At 39.1% G+C, this 19,884-nt stretch overlaps 1 protein-coding gene across 1 annotated transcript; it reads right to left on the bottom strand.

Moving 5' to 3' along the window:
* Positions 1–5,787: 5,787 nt before the first annotated feature.
* Positions 5,788–6,741, bottom strand: LOC103110382 (olfactory receptor 5AP2). The gene has a single exon (XM_007519555.2). The coding sequence runs from the start codon at positions 6,739–6,741 to the stop codon at positions 5,788–5,790; it is 954 nt and encodes a 317-aa protein (XP_007519617.2).
* Between the last annotated feature and the right edge of the window lie 13,143 nt (positions 6,742–19,884).

Raw genomic sequence — 19,884 nt, forward strand, 5'->3', positions numbered from 1 at the left:
AGTAGCACAGCAGGTTAAGCACACATGGAGCAAAGCACAAGGACCTGCATGAGGATCCTGGTTCGAGCCCCTAGCTCCCCACCTGCAGGGGAGTCACTTCACAAGTGGTGAAGCGGTTCTACATGTGTCTGTCTTTCTCTCCCCCTCTCTGTCTTCCCCTCCTCTCTCCATTTTTCTCTGTCTTATCCAACAACAATGACAGCAATAATAACAACAACAATAATAACAATAACAATGATAAACAGCAGTGGATATGCTGTGCAGACACCAAGCCCCAGCAATAACCCTGGAGTTAAAATAAATAATAAAAATTTTAAAAGAAGTTCTGGTAGAATGCACAGTAAGGATTTTTCTTATCACAGTTTTAAAAATGTCAGCAAGTTCCATGATTTGTCAACAATTTGTTTGGCTTTGTATGTTAACTCTCTTTTCAACCTCCAGGTTCCAGATGCTAGCATGATGTCGACCAGACTTCTCTGGACAGACAACCCCACCAATGTGTCCTGGAGCTCTGCTTCTCCAGAGCCCTACCCTACTAGGGAAATAGAGAGGCAGGCAGAGAGTATAGATCTACCAGTTAAGGCCCGTGTTCAGTGGGGAAGCAGTTACAGAAGCCAGACCTTCAACCTTTTGCATCCCACAATGACCTTGGGTCCATACTCCCAAAGGGATAAAAAATAGGAAAGCTATCAGGGGAGGGGATGGGATATGGAGATCTGGTGGTGGGAACTGTTTGATGTTTGCACCCCTCTTATCCTATGGTTTTGTCAATGTTTCCTTTTTATAAATAAAAAATTAAAAAACTGTCTACTTCCAAAATAAAATGAGAAATAATACAAATAAAAATGTCAGCAAGTAAGCTTAGTAACCTAATTTATTTAAAAATGAATGTCTAGGAGCCCAGGCAGTGGCAAACCCTTTTAAACACACATAGTACTAAGCACAAGGTCCTGTGCAGGAACTCAGGTTCAAGCCCCGACTTCCCACCTACAGGGGGGATACACTTCACAAGCAGTGAAGTAGGTCTCTAGGTGTCTATCTTTCTCTCTCCCTCTCTGTCTCTCCTCCTTTCTCAATCTCTCTCTGCGCTATCCATTAAAATGTAAAGAAAGATCCTTTAAATGCTCTATCAGAAATTCTTTCTGTTGGTTCTACCACCAAAATCAAAGTCGACCTCTCATGTTACCTGGCTTATTACAGTAGTCTACCATTTGCTTTATGACTGAAATCAGTTAGATCTTATATAAGATAATCAACTTCAAAAACTTGCAGATTGGGGGCCAGCAAAATCACTCAGTTAATGTGCTACTTTGCGTTATGTGCAAACTGGTTTCTACTCTGACCCTTTCTACTCTCTCTCTCTCTGTTACTCTACCTGTCAAATATCAAAAATAATTACAATTTTTGTAGAAGTCTATTTTTGAATATAGATAGTACACAGATGATATAAAAATCAAATTTCTTGTGAAGAAAAATGCAAGTTGACAAACTATTATTATGTGTCTTTTATATGATAGATATATTACTACATATATATACACATGATATAGTCATTTTCTCAATGTATGCATGAAAAAATCAAAAACAGAATTTTTCTACACAAAATAACTTTCCTGTTCTCTCATCTACACTTACACATTCATAGATATATAATGATTACACATGTTAGATGGTCCATCCAGTTTTCATCTGTTATTAGTTATTATAAATACTTCTCATCTAAAAAATTCTATGTTACTAGTCGGCAGCTTAAGTGTTTTCAGACATATTCCCATTGATAATCTTAGTTTTCATCACTTTAGAGGTTCATTGGTTTTTCTAAAATATTTTCTATAGCTGAAAATTTAGATAAATTAAATGATCTTACTGTTTATCTTTATGAAATGTTTGCTTTATCTGGTAGCTTTTAGAAGAATACTGAATATCTATTTTAAAAGGTACTTTATAACTGATGCAAATGAAAATGTCATGAGATTCTGTTTGGAAAGAATTCTGGTGAGGGTAATTTTAACAAAACAGACAGAAAGCACTGCTTACAAATACAAAGCAGAGAGAAAATGTTACTAAGTTTCCAGTGATTCTCTTGAGATTTAGTTTCCACAAAACACTAGACAGTTCACAACCTGACATATACCAGTTCAAACATCAAAAGTATTTATCTTTTCCTGAGATGATTGAGTTATCTTCTCCCCAGTGAACCAGACGTAGCCTGGAGAACAACAGGCATTTAGAGAAGTGAGGATATTTTTCTCTAGTCCTGGGACTCTAGGGAGCACAAGAATGACTTAAATAGTGCATCACTAATGACATCCTCCCTCCAGACTTTACAATTTCATTGAAATTGTAACCTCTAACTTAGAAAATACATTATGTTGTGGTCCAGGAAGTGGTGCAGTGGATAGAAGGTAGATTGTGATCTCTAGTCATTTCAACTGGACCATATTCATTCCTGACTATGTTCCACAAATACTTTGTTTAATCCAGCATGTGATATTTTGGCATCTCTCTCTCTCTCTCTCTCTCTCTCTCTCTCTCTCTCTCATCTCTCTCTCACGTATACTTTATTTGATTTTCAGATGGATTTGTTTTTTATTTGCGACTAACTGTGGTTTACAAAGTTATAAGATTGCAGGCTACAGAGTTCCACACTGCCACCAAACTGTGTTCCCAGTGAAAGAAGGGACATTGTTTCATTTCATTTTCAAAGTATTTTCAAATTATTCAATATATAAAGGATCAGAATGAGACATATGTGACCTCAGTGTCTCATGTTTCTCCAGGATCCTTTCGGGAAACAAGTTCATCAAAGTTACACAGAGAGTTTATCTTACAGGGGCTGGGCAGTGGCACACCTGGTTAAGCACACATGATAGGAAGCACAAGGACAAACTCAAGAATCCCAGTTCGAGCCCCTGGCTCACCACCTGCAGGAAGGTGGCTTCCAAAGGGAGTGAAGCAGGTTTATCTTTCTTCCCCTTTCTGTCTTCCCCTCATCTCTCCATTTCTCTCTGTCATATCAAAATAAATAAAATGGCTGCAAGAGAACTGATTCATAGTATAGGCACTGTACCAAGTTCCAGAGATAATCCTGCAGGGAGAGAGAGAGAGAGAGAGAGAGAGAGAGAGAGAGAGAGAGAGAGGGATTATTTTACAAGAAATGCCAACTCCCACTTATTCAAACCTTGCACTGCTTATGATTTTTATTCTTTTTTTTTATTTCTTTCTTGGAGAGTTAGTGGTTTGTAGTCAAGAGTAAATACAATAGTTTTTACATGCATATCCAGTTTTCCACATAACCATTCAACCCTCACTCGATCCTCCTCTGCCATCATGTTCCAGGACCTGAAGCTTATTGTTTTCCTGTTGCTAGACATGCAGACTAGATTGGAACTCCAGAAATACTTATCCAAGTGCAAAACTGGAAGAGGGATTTTCTGTTAGGTAAGAAATTCTTTCCTGTTGTCTGGGGCTGGCATGTCCCAACATGGTGCATTCAGGTAGGGCCAGGGCCTGATTCTGCAGAACCAAATCAATGTCTCACTTCCCACCTTTCTTCAAGTTTGCAGAATTCATGATTGAACTGGTGAGTGGGTTAATTTATTTCTAGCACCCCTTTTCTGTTGGCAGACAATTGAGGGAAAGCTGTACTCCTCCCCCTGCAGCCTGCAGGAAGCCAAGAAAAGGGACCAGGAGCATATCCACCAGCACTCCCTCCCTGACTGCAAGAGCCATAAATTATAGGGGGAGCACTTGAAGACAAAAGGCTGAAGCTCATCCCCCAAAGGCCCTGTTCTTCCTCTGAAGGGACTGAAAATCTGGGAAGACCAGCCCCATTCCCTTGCTTTCTTCCTCAGGGGTCTACATGTCTGCGTGACTTGTACTTTCTCCTCCTTTTCCATCTATACTTTCTCTTAATAAATACTCACCTCCCTGAAACATGACTAGTTGTCTTGTGACTCTCCCATGTAGGAGTCAGTCTAGAGCCTTCAGAGGGGGAACTAGGGAATGTCCTCAGTTAACTGCTATCCATCCCTCCCCCACTACATTTTCAAAGATAATCACCAGAGTTCTCACAAAGTCTTAGAGACAGTTTGTTTACCTCTAGGGTTTTTGCTGTTGTTAACTTTTTTTTTTTTTATTTATAAAAAGGAAACTGACAAAACCATAGGATAAGAGGGATACAACTTCAAACAATTCCCACCACCAGAACTCCATATCCCTTCCCCTCCCCTTTCTTATTCTTTAACCCTCTGTGAGTATGGACCCAGGGTCATTGTAGGATGCAGAAGGTTGAAGTTCTGGCTTCTATAATTGCTTCCCCACTGAACATGGGTGTTGCTTGTTTGTTTTATTTGCAAGTTCATGTATTACTATTCTTTAGATTTGCACACAAGCAAAACTAGTTGGTAGCCATCTTTCACCTCTACACTTGTTTAGGTAAAATATTTCTCACTCGAATAAATATTTTCTGATATCAGAAGCTTTGTTTACCTATCTGTTGTAATCCCCGTATATATTACCTACCAGCTAGTCTTTATATTATTCATTTTTAACAGTTTCATTGATTATGTATTCTGAGATCAGCAAGTGATATACCTTTACATAAGTATTTGCTGCAACAGTGATTTTTTAATGGATTATATATATAAACAAAGTTATAACAAGTGCTTCCTTGTTCCAAACACAAGGGAATCATTACAGAAGTCATTGCTTATTTTTAATTGAATTGGATTTTTTTAAAAATTTTGGATAGAGACAGAGAGAAATTGAAAACTAAGGAAGAAATTAGGAGCCACACCTGGTCTTGAATCTTCTCCCTGCTGGTAGGAGCTGGGAATTGAACCTGGGTCTTTGCACATGATAATGTGTGTGTTCAACCCCGTACACCACCACACGGCTCCCAGATGTTATCATTCGTATCTTAACATGGAAAAGGACATGAGATAGAAGACTCAGTTCTTCTGCAGTGATCTGCCCCTAACATTAGCTTATAGTAGAAAAGGGGTGATTGTTCCTCGGACGCCTGACGTTGGAAACTACCAAGCAGGCAAAGCCAACTGCTCATTCTGATCACTTTACTGATTCCAGGGTCTTTGTCACAGAGGTAAAGTTCTATATCTCCACAAGATGGATATCACCTCTCTTCACCCTTCACCCAAACTTAATCTTCCCTATATTTGGGACATTGCAACATGAGCACCCAATCAGGTGTACCACCACCTGACCCCTGCACTGAGTATTCTGTTGAAATAGTCCTGCACCCTCGTTCCCTAACATGTATTACTGGGTGGTTACCCTTTATTACCCTTCTTACATATTAATGTGGCTCACAAGGTCTGTTTGGTTGGATCCTAATCAAAGGAGCCCCGGAGAGTCAATTCCAAGTATTTTTGATCCTTTTACCAACTTCCCCTGTGTTTTTCATTTGTCATGTACATAGAATTCATTTCATATTTAGGATACCAGTAGGTTAAATATTATATATTTGTTTTAAACAATCTGCATTAGCATAGATAAAGACTACAAGCAATTGAAAATAAATTAATATAATCCACTGCTCCTGGAGGCCAATTTTCCCATTTTTGCTGCCCTTGTTGTTTAATTGTTATTGTTGTTGTTGGATCAGACAGAGAATAACCGAGAGGAGGGGAAGACAGAGAGGGGGAGAGAAAGATAAACATCTGCACATCTGTTTCACTGCTTATGAAGCCACCCTCTACAGATGGTGAGCTGGGGGGTTTGAACTGGGATTCTTACTCCAGTCCTTGTGCTTTGCACCATGCGCGCTTAACCCGCTGTGCTACCACCTCGGCCCTGCAAAATCTTTTTTAATGCCCCTTTCACATCCCTATTTTTTAAACTATAAATGAGTGGATTTAACATAGGAATCATGACTGTGTAAAAGACAGAGACAACCTTGTCTTGCTCCATTGAATAACTAGAAGTAGGACGCAAGTACATAAAGAGAATAGTTCCGAAGAATATGGTGACAGCCATGAGGTGAGAGGCACAGGTAGAGAAAGCCTTGTGCCTGCCCTCCAAGGAAGGCATCCTTAAGATGGCAACAAGGATGCACAAGTAAGAAATAAGGACAATCATCACACAACTGATGACATTAAAACTAGAGAAAACCATGATCACGATGCCATTGATGCGAGTGTCAGAGCAGGAGAGTTTGAGTAAGGGTGGGGTGTCACAGTAGAAATGGTTGATCTTATTAGAACCACAAAAGGACAATCTAAAAGTCATTCCAGTGTGTATGGCTGCATTCCCAAAACCTGCTAGGAAAGACGTTGCTACTAGCAGGAAACAAATCCTCCCAGACATGAGGACTGGATAGAGCAGAGGATTCCAGATGGCTGCATAACGATCATACGCCATCATGGCCAACAGGAAGCACTCCGTTCCCAGAAAGGAGCCAAAGAAGTAGAACTGGGCAGCACATCCACTGAAGGAAATGGCCTTATTTTCAGCCATGAGGTTCACCAGCATTTTAGGAGTAACAGAAGAAGAATAAGAGGCATCGACAAAGGAGAGGCTACTGAGAAAGAAATACATGGGAGTGTGGAGAGAAGGGTCAATCTTAATTAACACAATCATCCCCAAGTTCCCCACCATAGTCACCATATAGACTGACAAAAACAACAGAAAGAGGACCTCTTGCAAATCTGAATTATCCGAGAGTCCTAAGAGGATAAATTCCGTCACTTCTGTTTGATTCCTGTGTTGAAATTTCTTCATGTGTGTGGTCTTGTGAACTGCAATATGAGAGAAAGTGAAGCATAGTATGAGGTCAGACAGGAGGCATGATGTAACTTACCAACATGAATTTTTAATAAAAGCATGCAGAGTGGAAAGCATAGTAAAAAGTTAGAAGTCTCGAACTTGATGTCAATTCAAAAAACATAAAAAAATGGCTTGTAAAACTGGGGAGACATCATAATAGCTATTCAAAGGACCCCCACACAGGAGCTCAGGGGTGGTGCACCTGGTTGAGTACACACACTTCAGTGTTTATGGACCTGGATCCAAACCCCTGGTCTCCATTTACCAGGTGGAAAGCTTTATGACCAGTGAGACACTACTTCAGGTTTCCCCTCCACTTCCTTCCTTCTCAATTTATCTGTCTTTACCTAGAAATAAATTTAAAATATTAAAAAGAAAAGACTCTCATGCCTGAGGCTCTGGCTTCCCAACTCCAGTCCTCAGCACCACCATAAACCAGAGTTGAGCAGTGATCTGATATCTCTCTATTTTCTCTCTCTCTCTACCTCTCTCTTTAAAGTAAATAAAAATATTTTTTAAAGTCTTGTATGTGCATTCTAGGTGTGTTGTTTGTTAATGACCTTAAACTGTTAAATTTAATATCTAGGAAGTCGGATTACCTTGGGCATGAATTATTCACTAGATAATTGTAGCAACTAACATGTATAATTATTTATGGATTACAAAGCAGTCATGATAAGAACATACCCTGTAGACACAAGCTCTGGAGAAAGATGGACAAGTGAATTGAGTCTGCTGACTGCTCCTCTGAAGTATTAACACAATAGAAAAGAAATCTCAAGTTAGTAAAATTATTAAAAAGTGTCAAACTAAAAAAGAAGTGTTTTTCTGAGAGGTAAGAAAGACATTAAAATCTGATAACTGAACAAAGAAACAGAAGAAGGTTATGGAGAGAGCATAATGGTTATGCAAAATCATCACTTTCATGGCTGAGGCTCTGAGGTTACAGACTCAGTACTCAGTACTACCTTCAGCCAGAACAAAGCAGTTCTCTTATCTCCCTTCCTCTCTGTTTATTTCTCTTTGCATATCTTTCTCTCATTAAGATAAATAAATAGAATATTTTTAAAAAATATAGAGAGGACATTCTTATGCAGTTTATATAGGTCCAACACAGCAGTACAGTATAACTGAGTCAACATCTACCAAAAGTTTGTCAGTTAAATGTTGAGTTTCTTTTCTTTCTTTCTCTCTTTCTGTCTTTCTTTCTTTCTTTCTTTCTTTCTTTCTTTCTTTCTTTCTTTCTTTCATTCTTCCTTCCTTTCTTTCTTTCTTTCTTTTTGTTGTTGTTGTTGATATACAGCATTGGGCTCTAGAGACTAGATGTTATCACTTCTCAGAGGTCTCCTCAGATCAACTTTCTCCTTCTGTATCTCAAAGAAAAAAATAGAAGAGATGTCACAGTCGTGTTGAGCCACTCATGGAAGTCCTACAGGTGTTGTCTACGGTACCTTCATGTGGTAAAAAGACTAAGCATAATAAGGTGTGTGTTCCTGAGTAAACCTCCTCCCAGATTCAATATTGAGAATGATGAATCGTTTCCTTTGGAAGTAAAAAAAATGAAAATTTGAAAAAATGAGTAGGCATTACAGATGAAAATAATATAAGTCATGACAGTGAAAACCCTTATCTCATAGTTAGAGTCACTGGATAACCAGACAGGCAGAAAATGCTAGCTATCTGAAGATGAGAAATACTATCACACCAAGTCAACTAGTATAAATGACTTTTAATCCCTTGAAATGTGGAATGAAGCCAGATCCAAGAGAAAAACAAAGTGGGAGAGGAGCTTGAAATCAATGTTCAACCTAGATCCTTCATGAAAACATATAGGCAATAGCCAAAATTCTCCACTCCACTTGTTCACACTTCTCATGACCTCAGAGAATAAATAATAACATTGTGCAAAAAGTTTTCAATTTTTAAGTTGGGTGTCAAATCCTTTTACACTCAAAGCAAGAAGTCCCTTGATATTCTACAAAATTAAGACATGGGGACTAAAATATAACTAACTCAGTACATTGCTTGAATTGCCATGTGTGTGAGACAGATGGGAGCCTTTACATAGACATATGTATATGGCGTGTGAAGAAAAATATAACCATAGTTGCTGAAATGTGTCTTTGTAGAAGTGATTGTCCCTAATATTCCTACTTAGAAAAAGGAACATTGGTTTGACATTGGTGCTATAAAATGCATATTCCCATCTACTTTCAGCTTTGACAAATACATTTTCTGATGTTGTGCAACGGTCCTCCCACTTCAGTAGAGATTTATTTATTTCCCTTTTTTGTTGTCCATGTTGTTTTTTTATTGTTGTTGTAGTTATTGTTGTTGTTATTGATGTCTTCGTTGTTAGGACAGAGAAAAATGTAGAGAGGAGGGGTAGACAGGGAGGGAGGGAGAAAGACAGACACCAGCAGATCTGCTTCACCACCTGTGAAGCAACTCCCCTGCAGGTGGGGAGACTGGGGCTCAAACCAGGAGGGGACTTGAACCAGGATCCTTAAGCTGGTCCTTGTGCTTTGCACCACGTGTGCTTAACCCGTTGCACTATTGCCCGACTTCCAATAGAGATTTTTTAATGGAATGCCCTAATCCAGACAGTCTTGATCTTGGTTTTCAATTTCTTTTTTTTTTAAAGAAATGTTTTTTTTTATATTTTATTTTATTTATTTATTTTCCCTTTTGTTGCTCTTGTTTTTCATTGTTGTTTTAGTTGTTATTGATGGCATTGTTGTTGGATAGGACAGAGAGAAATGGAGAGAGGAGGGGAAGACAGAGAGGTGGAGAGAAAGATAGACACCTGCAGACCTGCTTCACCGCCTGTGAAGCGACTCCCCTGCAGGTGGGGAGCCGGGGTTCGAACAGGGATCCTTATTCCTGTCCTTGTGCTTTGCGCCACCTGTGCTTAACCCACTGTGCTACAGCCCGACTCCCTCGGTTTTCAATTTCTAAGACTCTGTAAAATAATTATGAGAGTTCCTGATATTCAATGGTGTCTTAAAAGACTTTAAATTGTATTGTATATCATGGTGAATACTTCTCATAAGGATTTACAGTGATTAGTTGTTGTTGTTTGTTTGTTTTTAATGTAAAAGGAAAAAGCATATATTTAACACACTTTCATAACCACTCAGTGTTCTTGGCACTTTGGGTGTCTGGTTAAATGAATGAATTAGCAGGATTCTGGCTGGGTGGTGGTGCACCTGATTGAGTGCACATGTTACATTGCACAGGGACCTGGGTTCGAGCCCCCAGTCCCCATCTGAAGGGGGAATGATTTGCGAGTGGTGAAGCAGGGCTGCAGATCTCTTTCTGTCTCTCTTCCCCTGTATCTTCCCCTTCCCTCTCAATTTATAACTATCCCTATTAAATAAATAAATAAAACTAACAATCAAAAAAGAAAGACAAAGAAATGTCTTTGAAAAGAACTAGCAGTATTGTGAGTTTTATATCAGGTGAGTAGGTTAGAGAAACAAAACTTTTTAATTCATTTTCCTTACCTTTCTCAATTACTTGAATTCTGTTTGATTCGCTTCATTTGTTCCTGAACAATGCCTAAAATCGCTGAAAAGAACAGAATTAAGAGAAACATAAGAACGTTTTTCTTAGAAAAGTTACTCAAGCTAATTCTACCATATTGAGCAGTGATCTCAGCTGAAGTAAAAGATGGCCGTTATCCATTACAAACATAATGCAAGTGAGATCTTGTTTGCAGTTACATTAGGTTGTAGAGTCTCTAGACCGGACGCTGGAGTAAAAGTCAGCATCCTGACTTATTTTCAAAATGGTATATACCTTTTTCTTTAGCCAAGGAGTTCACATACCTCAAGCCCACTCATTTAAATCAGTTTCAGAAATCTTCTGAAGCTCAGGAAATCTTATGTCCCTTTCATAGTTCTCCCCTTTACCCGTGAGGCACCTAGACCAAGAAGAGAATGAATATTCAGTCAAGTACATCTACCAACCAGTAAACATCTATTTTAATTCTCCCCAGATAATTGGGATCCAGTTCCCTTGACACAATTGAGAGAACCCACAAAGCAACACTTTAGCTCCACCTTGGGCAGGAATGGAATAATACATCAGTCTTTTATTTATATGCATTGAATACAGGGATTCACATGTATTTATCTTATTTACAGAATCACTCTATGAATTAGACATTAGTATCTGCACACAGAAATGAAAACACTAAGAAGCAGTGAGGTTTGGTGCCATCTTCAAAAGCACCCACCAACCAGTGCAATGAAGAACCAGGATTATAAACCAAAACCACTCTCATTCTTTCCAAAACCTGTGTTTCCTCCCATCAGACACTGATATTCTTCCCTTCAGTCCAGAATAAGAAATGGTTGTTGGCCTAGAAGATCTAGCCTGAGCCTGAACAGGGTCCTCACTTTCCCCAGTACATTTTCATAGAATAAATTATGGAAATTCTGGTTATCCTCAAAGAATATATATAGCCTCCAGGGTTATTGCTGGGGATTGGTGCCTAAACTATGGATCCATTGTTCCTGGTGGCCCTTTTTCCATGTTATTGGGTAGGACAGAGAGAAATTGAGAGAAGAAGGGAGACAGAGAAGGCAAGAGAAAAGAGAGACACCTGCAGACCTGTTTCACTGCTTGTGAATCAGCTCCCTGCCCTTTGCAGGTGGTGAGTCAGAGGTTCAAAAATTCCAGGCATCTTTGACGGGTCCTTGAGCTTTGTGTGCTGAACTGGGTGTGCTACCACCAAGCCCCTAAAATATTATCTTTTTTAAAAATTAATATTTTAAAAAATTCATTCTTTCTTTTTTAAAATTTTTTTTCTAAGTGAACTATTACTTTTTCCCTATTATTTATTTGTAAAAAGGAAACACTGACAAAATCGTAGGATAAGAGGGGTACAACTCCACATAATTCCCACCATCAGAACTCCGTATCCCATCCTTTCCACTGACAGTTTTCCTACTCTTTATCCCTCTGGGAGTATGAATCCAGGGTCATTATGGGGTGCAGAAGGTGGAAGGTCTGGCTTTTGTAATTGCTTCCTTGCTGTCAGTCAGGAACAACACAATAGGCCCCTTTGTGGGCCCTCATAGGACCTTGCCCTCAACTTGGATAAACAATGATAGAGAATGTTCCATCCTCTGAAGGAAGGTTGGACAACATACTCTATGCTACACCTCAGGAAGATGGGTCCTGATATTGGGGCAGCATGGAACGTTCCTCCTCATGAGCACAGAACGTGAACTCAGATCTACAGGGATGCAGAGATCACAAAGGCTCCTAAGCTGAATGTAAGCCCCGGATCAGATCAAATTGATGGGACTTTTAATTTTTTATAATTATTTATTTATTTATTTTGATAGAAACAGCCATAAATTGAGTAGGGGAGATAGAGAGGGAAAGATAGATTTAAATAAGGTGAACTTATTGAAGGTGAACTGCTTGACAAAAAAAAAAAAAACTATGGACAAGATAGTGGGAAAAAAGTACAAGTATACAAAGCTGGGGGGATTGAGATATTTAGTAAAAAATATTCATTAATTTGTTTGACCTAATAAGACAACTTTTTAGGAGTTTTCAGGTTTGTGCTTCTCAACATGGAAAATCATATTTGTTGCTGCATGCCATTCCTCTAACACCAGAAGATCAGAAACAGCCCAGTTATCTACTGTAGGCTCCTTGCTTCTTCTTCTAGTGTTTGCCCTTCTTCCGTAGCCAGTTAATGGCTTTGAAAGTGACTGGGATCCATGTGGATTCAGTCGGCTAGGAAGGATCGTCAGTTTCCCCAATGAATGGGTACTCAAGGGATGCAGATACCTGCAGACCTGCTTCACCACTTGTGAAGCGACTCCCCTGCAGGTGGGGAGCCAGGGTTCGAACTGAGATCTTTATGCCAGTCCTTGCACTTTGCCGCACCTGTACTTAACCTGCTGCACTACAGCCCGACTCCCATTTTTATTTATTTTTATTTTTTAATATTTATTTTATTTATTTATTCCCTTTTGTTGCCCTTGTTGTTTCTCATTGCTGTTGTATGAATTATCTTAAACAAAGTTTCATGGGCAAGGGAGATAATAAATGGTTATGCAAAAAGACTCTTATACCAGAGGCTATAAAGTCACAGGTTCAGTTCCCTACACCAGTATAAATAAGATCTGAGCAGTTCTCTGGTCTCTCTCTCAAATAAAATATTTTTTAAATTTTCATTTCCCTCTTCACTGCACTATGTCTTCAAACAAGATTAAAGAAAAAAAAATCAATCACTTATTTTGTAATGCTAAATTTCAAAAGTGTTTCTTATGTCAGAATTTATCAGATTAGAGAAAAACATAACAATAAATATATTCTATGTGACATCATGTGGAAAACACATTACCCTCTTTTAAAAGGCCTTTCAAGCATCAGGAACTAGACTTTTCTAAATAGCTTTCTAAAACCTCATCATGCAGTACCCATTCATTGGGGAAACTGACGATCCTTCCTAGCCGACTGAATCCACATGGATCCCAGTCACTTTCAAAGCCAGCAACAAGCAGCTCCTGACAGCTTTCAAGCTGACCTGTTGACTGGCTACGGAAGAAGGGCAAACGCTAGAAGATGCAGTAATTAGGTTTCACCCCACCACTATGACTGGCGTGTTGCAAACAAAACCCCTTGTGTTTCCTAACTTCATAGTTATGGGGGAAGGAAGGGAGAATGAAACTCCCCATAGCATATGTCAGTTGGGCAAGTCTCTGAGTCTCCTGTGAGTGTGCAAACTATTTCATCACTTGGCCTCTGGGAATTATTTGTACCTGAAATTTAAATACTTCTTACACAAAGGAGCAAAGGTGGAGTGAACGGGTAGCTCACAGACTCTACCAAAGAAAGTCACCATCTTAGAGTCTACCTAGATTTTTCTTTTTACACCTATAATCCTTGCAAAGAGGAAACACTCAACTCATTATCAGCTGTCAGAAAAACAATCCAAAAAGTCAAGTCATAGGTCAGTATTTGGAACAGCGGAGTACAAATTAATAATAGCTGTAACCTATTGGAATTAGAGTGCTTGTTTGAGTATTGATAATAAAACCATGCATCTTAAAGTTTCTTTTTTAAAAAAATGCTTCTTACTCTTCTGTGGAAAATACACACTTAGTGACTGATTTCTTTTTTCTTAAATTTATTATCTCTATTTACTTATTGGATACAGACAGCCAGATATCAAAAGGGGAGGTGGTGATAGAGAGGGAGACAGGCAGAGAGATACATGCAGCCCTGCTTCATCACACCAGCGCTTCTAAGCCAATTTTTCTATTTTGGGGGGGGGGGGATGCTAGAGGTTTACAGTATGATTGTTGACATAATGCATTTCATTCCAGTCAAGCCGTGGTTTTGAATTTTATATTCTGTTCTCTGCTTTTTGTTGTTGATGTTGTTCATTTAATAGGACTGTTACTAAATTAGAATCACATCTGTTTGAGAAGTTATTTAACACTAAGTGCTTAACTTCTTTCCCATACTTAATGAGTCCTACATTTACCTGCTGAATTACACACACAACAGACACATTCACGCACAAAAAACCAAATGCTTTTACACAAACTGCTTCTCCAAACACCTTGAAGCCAAATCAAATAGGAAGAGTAATAAGGTGGCAGCTGTCTGATGTCCTTCTTGATCCTTCCCTTATGAAAGTGTGCTTGATATTCCATCAGATCTGGACTCTACCTAACCTGACTTCACACAAGATCACCATATAGTATTTGTACAAGATAATCACTGATTCCAGGACTAGATATATATGCACATCTCTCTCTCTCTCTCTCTCTCTCTCTATCTCTATCTCTTTCTCTCTGTATATACGCATTGTATGTGGTCTAACCAATTTTTGCAGAGTTGCTAAGAGCAGCATTCATCTTATTTAACAAATGAAAACCTGAGAATCCATGAAGGTAAGTAACTTGTTTGAAGTCAATAGTGTTGGCAAAATAGAGATTCACCTACCTACTAAAAGAGAGAATTTCAGGATAGTTTGTGATTGTTAATACACCATTTTATATCAATCCTCATGGGGCTAGAAGCTTAGAACTATAAAAGAGGAATAACAATAACTCTGTAACTATACTTTCTAATTAAATAAACTAGGCTAGAGATCAGTCTTGACACCTGGTATGTGTTCTTCAATTACTGCAATAAGCTGTCAGTTCTTGGTTTTCAAGTTTGATGCCTGGGTCTGCCTTCCTATCCATAGTACAAAATTAGACTAAATGTCTTAGTTCCTCCTGTGTCAACAGAAGGATTATTTTATCTTTCTAAAGCAGGGTAAGGAAAAGATTAGGTTTGTGGCAGAATTTTCCTTAGTGTTGATTATTTTCAAATGCTTTCGTTAAACTGTGGGATAGGAATGGAAAACAAGACAATACTTTTTTTAAAAATTTTTTATTTAAGAAAGGATTAATGAACAAAAACATAAGGTAGGAGGGGTACAACTCCACACAATTCCCACCACCCAATCTCCATAACCCACCCCCTCCCATGGTAGCTTTCCCATTCTCTAGCCCTCTGGGAGCATGGACCCAGGGTCGTTGAGGGTTGCAGAAGGTAGAAGGTCTGGCTTCTGTAATTGCTTCCCCACTGAACATGGGCGTTGACTGGTCAGTCCATACTCCCAGTCTGCCTCTATCTTTCCCTAGTAAGGTGTGTCTCTGGGGAAGCTAAGTTCCAGGACGCAATGGTGGGGTCTTCAATCTAGGGAAGCCTGGCCAGCATCCTGTTGGTATCTGGAACCTGGTGATTGAAAAGAGAGTTAACATACGAAGCCAAACAATTGGTTGAGCAATCATGGATCCCAAGCTTGGAATAGTGGAGAGACAATACTTAATGCTACAATACAGTACTAAGTGGTATAATACAAATACAATACAGTGGATTCTTAGGTTTTCATTTGTTAAATAAGATCAATGCCCTTCTTAGCAACTTTCTGCAAAAATTGGTTAGACCACATACAATGCACGTGTGTGTGTGTGTGTATTGAGTTACAAACATGCATATGTATTTTGTCCTGGACTCAGTGAGTATCATGTGAAAATACTATATATATTTTGATCCCGTGTGAATACAATATAAATGGCAGCCCCAGGCTCAGTTGCAGATCCTACAACCAACTCATTGCTTTACTGTGCAAAAACCTTTTTTGCTTCTTCAGTAATCTGTGAAATTTTATTTGCATTTTGGTGAAGTGAAGGTAAGTTGTGATGGGGCAAGCACTTTGTGCTTTTTATAGCAATATTATCATGAATAACATATGATAAAGTCTATATTATTAAAGCATGAAATTTGATATTTTTTCTTAATTTTTGTATTACATCTGTTTATTCGTTGGATAGAGATAGCTAGAAATCAGGAAGGGGCTACAGAGAGGAAGACAGAGAAACACCTGCAGCACTGCTTCACCACTTGCAAAGATCTCCCCCTGCAAGTAGGGGTTGGGAGCTTGAACACCAGTCCTTGCACATTGTAACATGTACATGTGCACTCAACCAGGTGCACCACAGCCTGGCCCCTGAATATTATATGCTTTAATATATCATTAACCCATGTAGAATCATCACCACCAACAGAGTAAGGTAATATATTTATTACCCACGAAAAGTGTCTTTGTATTCCTTTGGAGTCCCTACCTTATGTTACTTCTTTGTCTTTTTCAAATGTATTTTATTTATTTATTTATTTTATTTTGGATAGAGACAAAGAAATTGAGAGGGGAAGAAGAATATATATATATATATATATATATATATATATATATATATATATTCATGAAACTTCCTCCATGGAGGTGGGGTCAAAGGACTTTATCCCTCTGGCTTTGCACTGTAATGTGTGACACCATTTGACTCTCCTTTTGTTACTTCTTATATACACATCTAATCAGGTCATCATTAGCCCGTTGGTTGTATGCTATTATTTATTAGCTTACATTTCCAAGAGCTTTACAAATGGGAACAGGACCGGCTTAAGGATCCCAGTTCGAGACCCTGGCTCCCCACCTACAGGAAGGTCGCTTCACAAGTAGTAAAGCAGGTCTGCTGGTGCTTATCTTTCTCTCACCCTCTCTGTCTCCCCCTTCTCTCCCAATTTCTCTCTGTCCTATGTACCAACAATAATAATAATAACAACTACGGCAACAAAAATGGGGAAAAATTGCCTCCAGGAGCAGTGGATTCGTAGTGCAGGCACAGAGCCCCAGTAATAATCCTGGAGGCAAAAAAAAAAAAAAAAAAGTCCAGTTTTTTTTTTTTTAGCTTGGCTATTGGCTCTTGTTCTAGTTAGTTTGATATCTATCCATGTTATATGGAACAAGCCAACCTGTCATCTAAGTGTGAGCTTTTCTATGAATCATATATTCATGTAGCCAAATATGAGTAGTTCAATAATTGCAGGCTTCTCTGTGAATAATATTTTTTTTCTTTTTTCCTTGAGTGAGGGCCCCTCGAATCTTAGCTCTGAACAAAATTATACAGCAGCCTGTTGGTTTGCAATAGAACTATCTCAAGACACACCTGAATCTTCACTCTGACTACACTTATTAGTTCACTCATTGAGTGTCTCTAGAAATCAGGAAAACCCAAGGGCTAATTCTATATCCGTGCTTAACAGGCAAGACAGGATAAAGAAAGACTAGGAGACATGAGACAGAAGATAATAAAATCTAAAGGTTTCTACAATTAGACCCAAGCTGATTGCTGACTCTCTTGAAATGATTTAAGATTTAGACTTTTTCTTTTCAGATATATGGTGAAATAGTGATATTTACCTACTTCATAAAAAGCTTGAAATTTTATTATGTGTTAATACATTTAAAGTAACAACATAGAGTTAATGTTCATTAGCTCCTTGTTTTAAAAAATAAAGTACTATTACATCCTTCTATTCCTATTATTCAATTTCTTTTTTTTTAATTTTTTATTTAAGAAAGGATTAGTGAACAAAAGCATAAGGTAGGAGGGGTACAACTCCACACAATTCCCACCACCCAATCCCCATAACCCACCCTCTCCCATGATAGCCTTCCCATTCTCTAGCCCTCTGGGAGCATGGACCCAGGGTCGTTGAGGGTTGCAGAAGGTAGAGGGTCTGGCTTCTGTAATTGCTTCCCCGCTGAACATGGGCGTTGACTGGTCAGTCCATACTCCCAGTCTGCCTCTCTCTTTCCCTAGTAAGGTGTGTCTCTGGGGAAGCTGAGCTCCAGGACACATTGGTGGGGTCTTCAATCCAGGGAAGCCTAGCCAGCATCCTGGTGGCATCTGGAACCTGGTGATTGAAAAGAGAGTTAACATACAAAGCCAAACAATTTGTTGAGCAATCATGGATCCCAAGTTTGGAATAGTGGAGAGGAAGTGTTAGGGAGGTACTCACTGCAAACTCTAGTGTAATCCTGCTTTCAGGTATATATTTTGCAGTAGTTTATGGATACGTGTGCACATACGCTCTCTCTCACAGAAACTGGTGTATGTCTAGGTTATAGGACTTTGTTAGAAAGTGAACTACCTGAGATGAAATTAGAGTGTACTATAAAAGGAAAGGTCTCACCCGAGTAATGAAGCTGAAGGGTTGTCATTCCACACGTGAAGTCTCTGGATACACTCTGAGGTGAAGCATGTTGAGATGGCAATCGTTGCTTTGGTTAGGTTGTGATCAGCGGATGCAATATTATTTGGTATGGATTGGGAGATGCATACGGGAAAGTGAGCCCTATCCAAGGGTGCCAGGACTGGGGGAAGTAGGGGCTCTATAGTGAAGATGTGAGGTTCCTGCTGTCTTAGGGTTCAAAAAGACAATCAATAGTTAATATTATCATCACATTATTTGTTAATTGGGTTAACTTTGAAAAGTCCCTTTGTTATGGTTTGCTGTACAGTACCCAGTATCTTGTATATAGCTGTGCTATTGGAAGCTTCTAATCTACTTGGTCTAGGCTTTTGAGAGAGTCCGCATGTCAAATACGTAGCCTATCTATTAAAAAGATTCAGTTTGTCTTTTGAGAACCTTTGAGACATACAATTGATTTCCCCCTCTCATATTAATTAACTACTGATTTATATGTCTACATTTTGCTAGGAGTGTACATAAACACCATTCCCATCACCAAAGGACCGTGACCCATCCCTCCCGCCCACTCCCACCCCCCACTGGCCCAGGAAGCTACATGTCTACCCCTCACCACTGGGTTTTTACTTTGGTGCCCTACTTACAATTTGATCAGGTCCTGCTTTTAGTTTCCCTTTCAGATCTTCTAAGTCAGCTTCTGTTGATGAGTGGGATCATCCCATACTCATCTTTAACTTTCTGACTTAGTTCACTTAACATAATTCCTTCTAGCTCTGTCCAAGATGGGTCAGAGAAGGTGGGTTCATTGTTCTTGATAGCTGCATAGTATTCCATTGTGTATATATACCACAGCTTTCTCAGCCATTCATCTGTTGTTGGGCACCTGGGTTGCTTCCAGGTTTTAGCTATTATGAATTGTGCTGCTATGAACATAGGAGTACACACCTCTTTTTGGTTGGGTGTTATGGAGTCCTTGGGGTATAACCCCAGGAGAGGAATTATTGGGTCATATGGAAGGTCCATGTCTAGCCTTCTGAGAGTTTTCCAGACTGCTCTCCACAGAGGCTGTACCAATTTACATTCCCACCAGCAATGTAAAAGGGTTCCTCTGTCCCCACATCCTCTCCAGCATTTGTTGCTGCTGTCCTTTTTGATGTATGCCATTCTTACAGGAGTGAGGTGGTATCTTAGTGTTGTCTTAATTTGCATTTCTCTGACAATCAGTGACCTAGAGCAGTTTTTCATATGTTTGTTAGCCTTTTGGATCTCCTCTGTGGTGAATGTTTTGTTCATTTCCTCTGCCCATTTTTGGATGGGGTCATTTGCTTTTTTGCGGCTAAGTTTGCTGAGCTCTTTATATATTTTGGTGATTAGTTTCTTGTCTGATGTCTGGCATGTGAAGATCTTCTCCCATTCTGTGGGGGGTCTCTCTGTTTGTTTAATAGTTTCTTTGGATGTGCAGAAGCTTTTCAATTTGATGTAGTCCCATTGGTTTGTTTCTGCTTTGGTCTT

Source organism: Erinaceus europaeus, chromosome 17 (assembly GCF_950295315.1).
Source record: "Erinaceus europaeus chromosome 17, mEriEur2.1, whole genome shotgun sequence".
Taxonomy (NCBI): Eukaryota; Metazoa; Chordata; class Mammalia; order Eulipotyphla; family Erinaceidae; genus Erinaceus; species Erinaceus europaeus.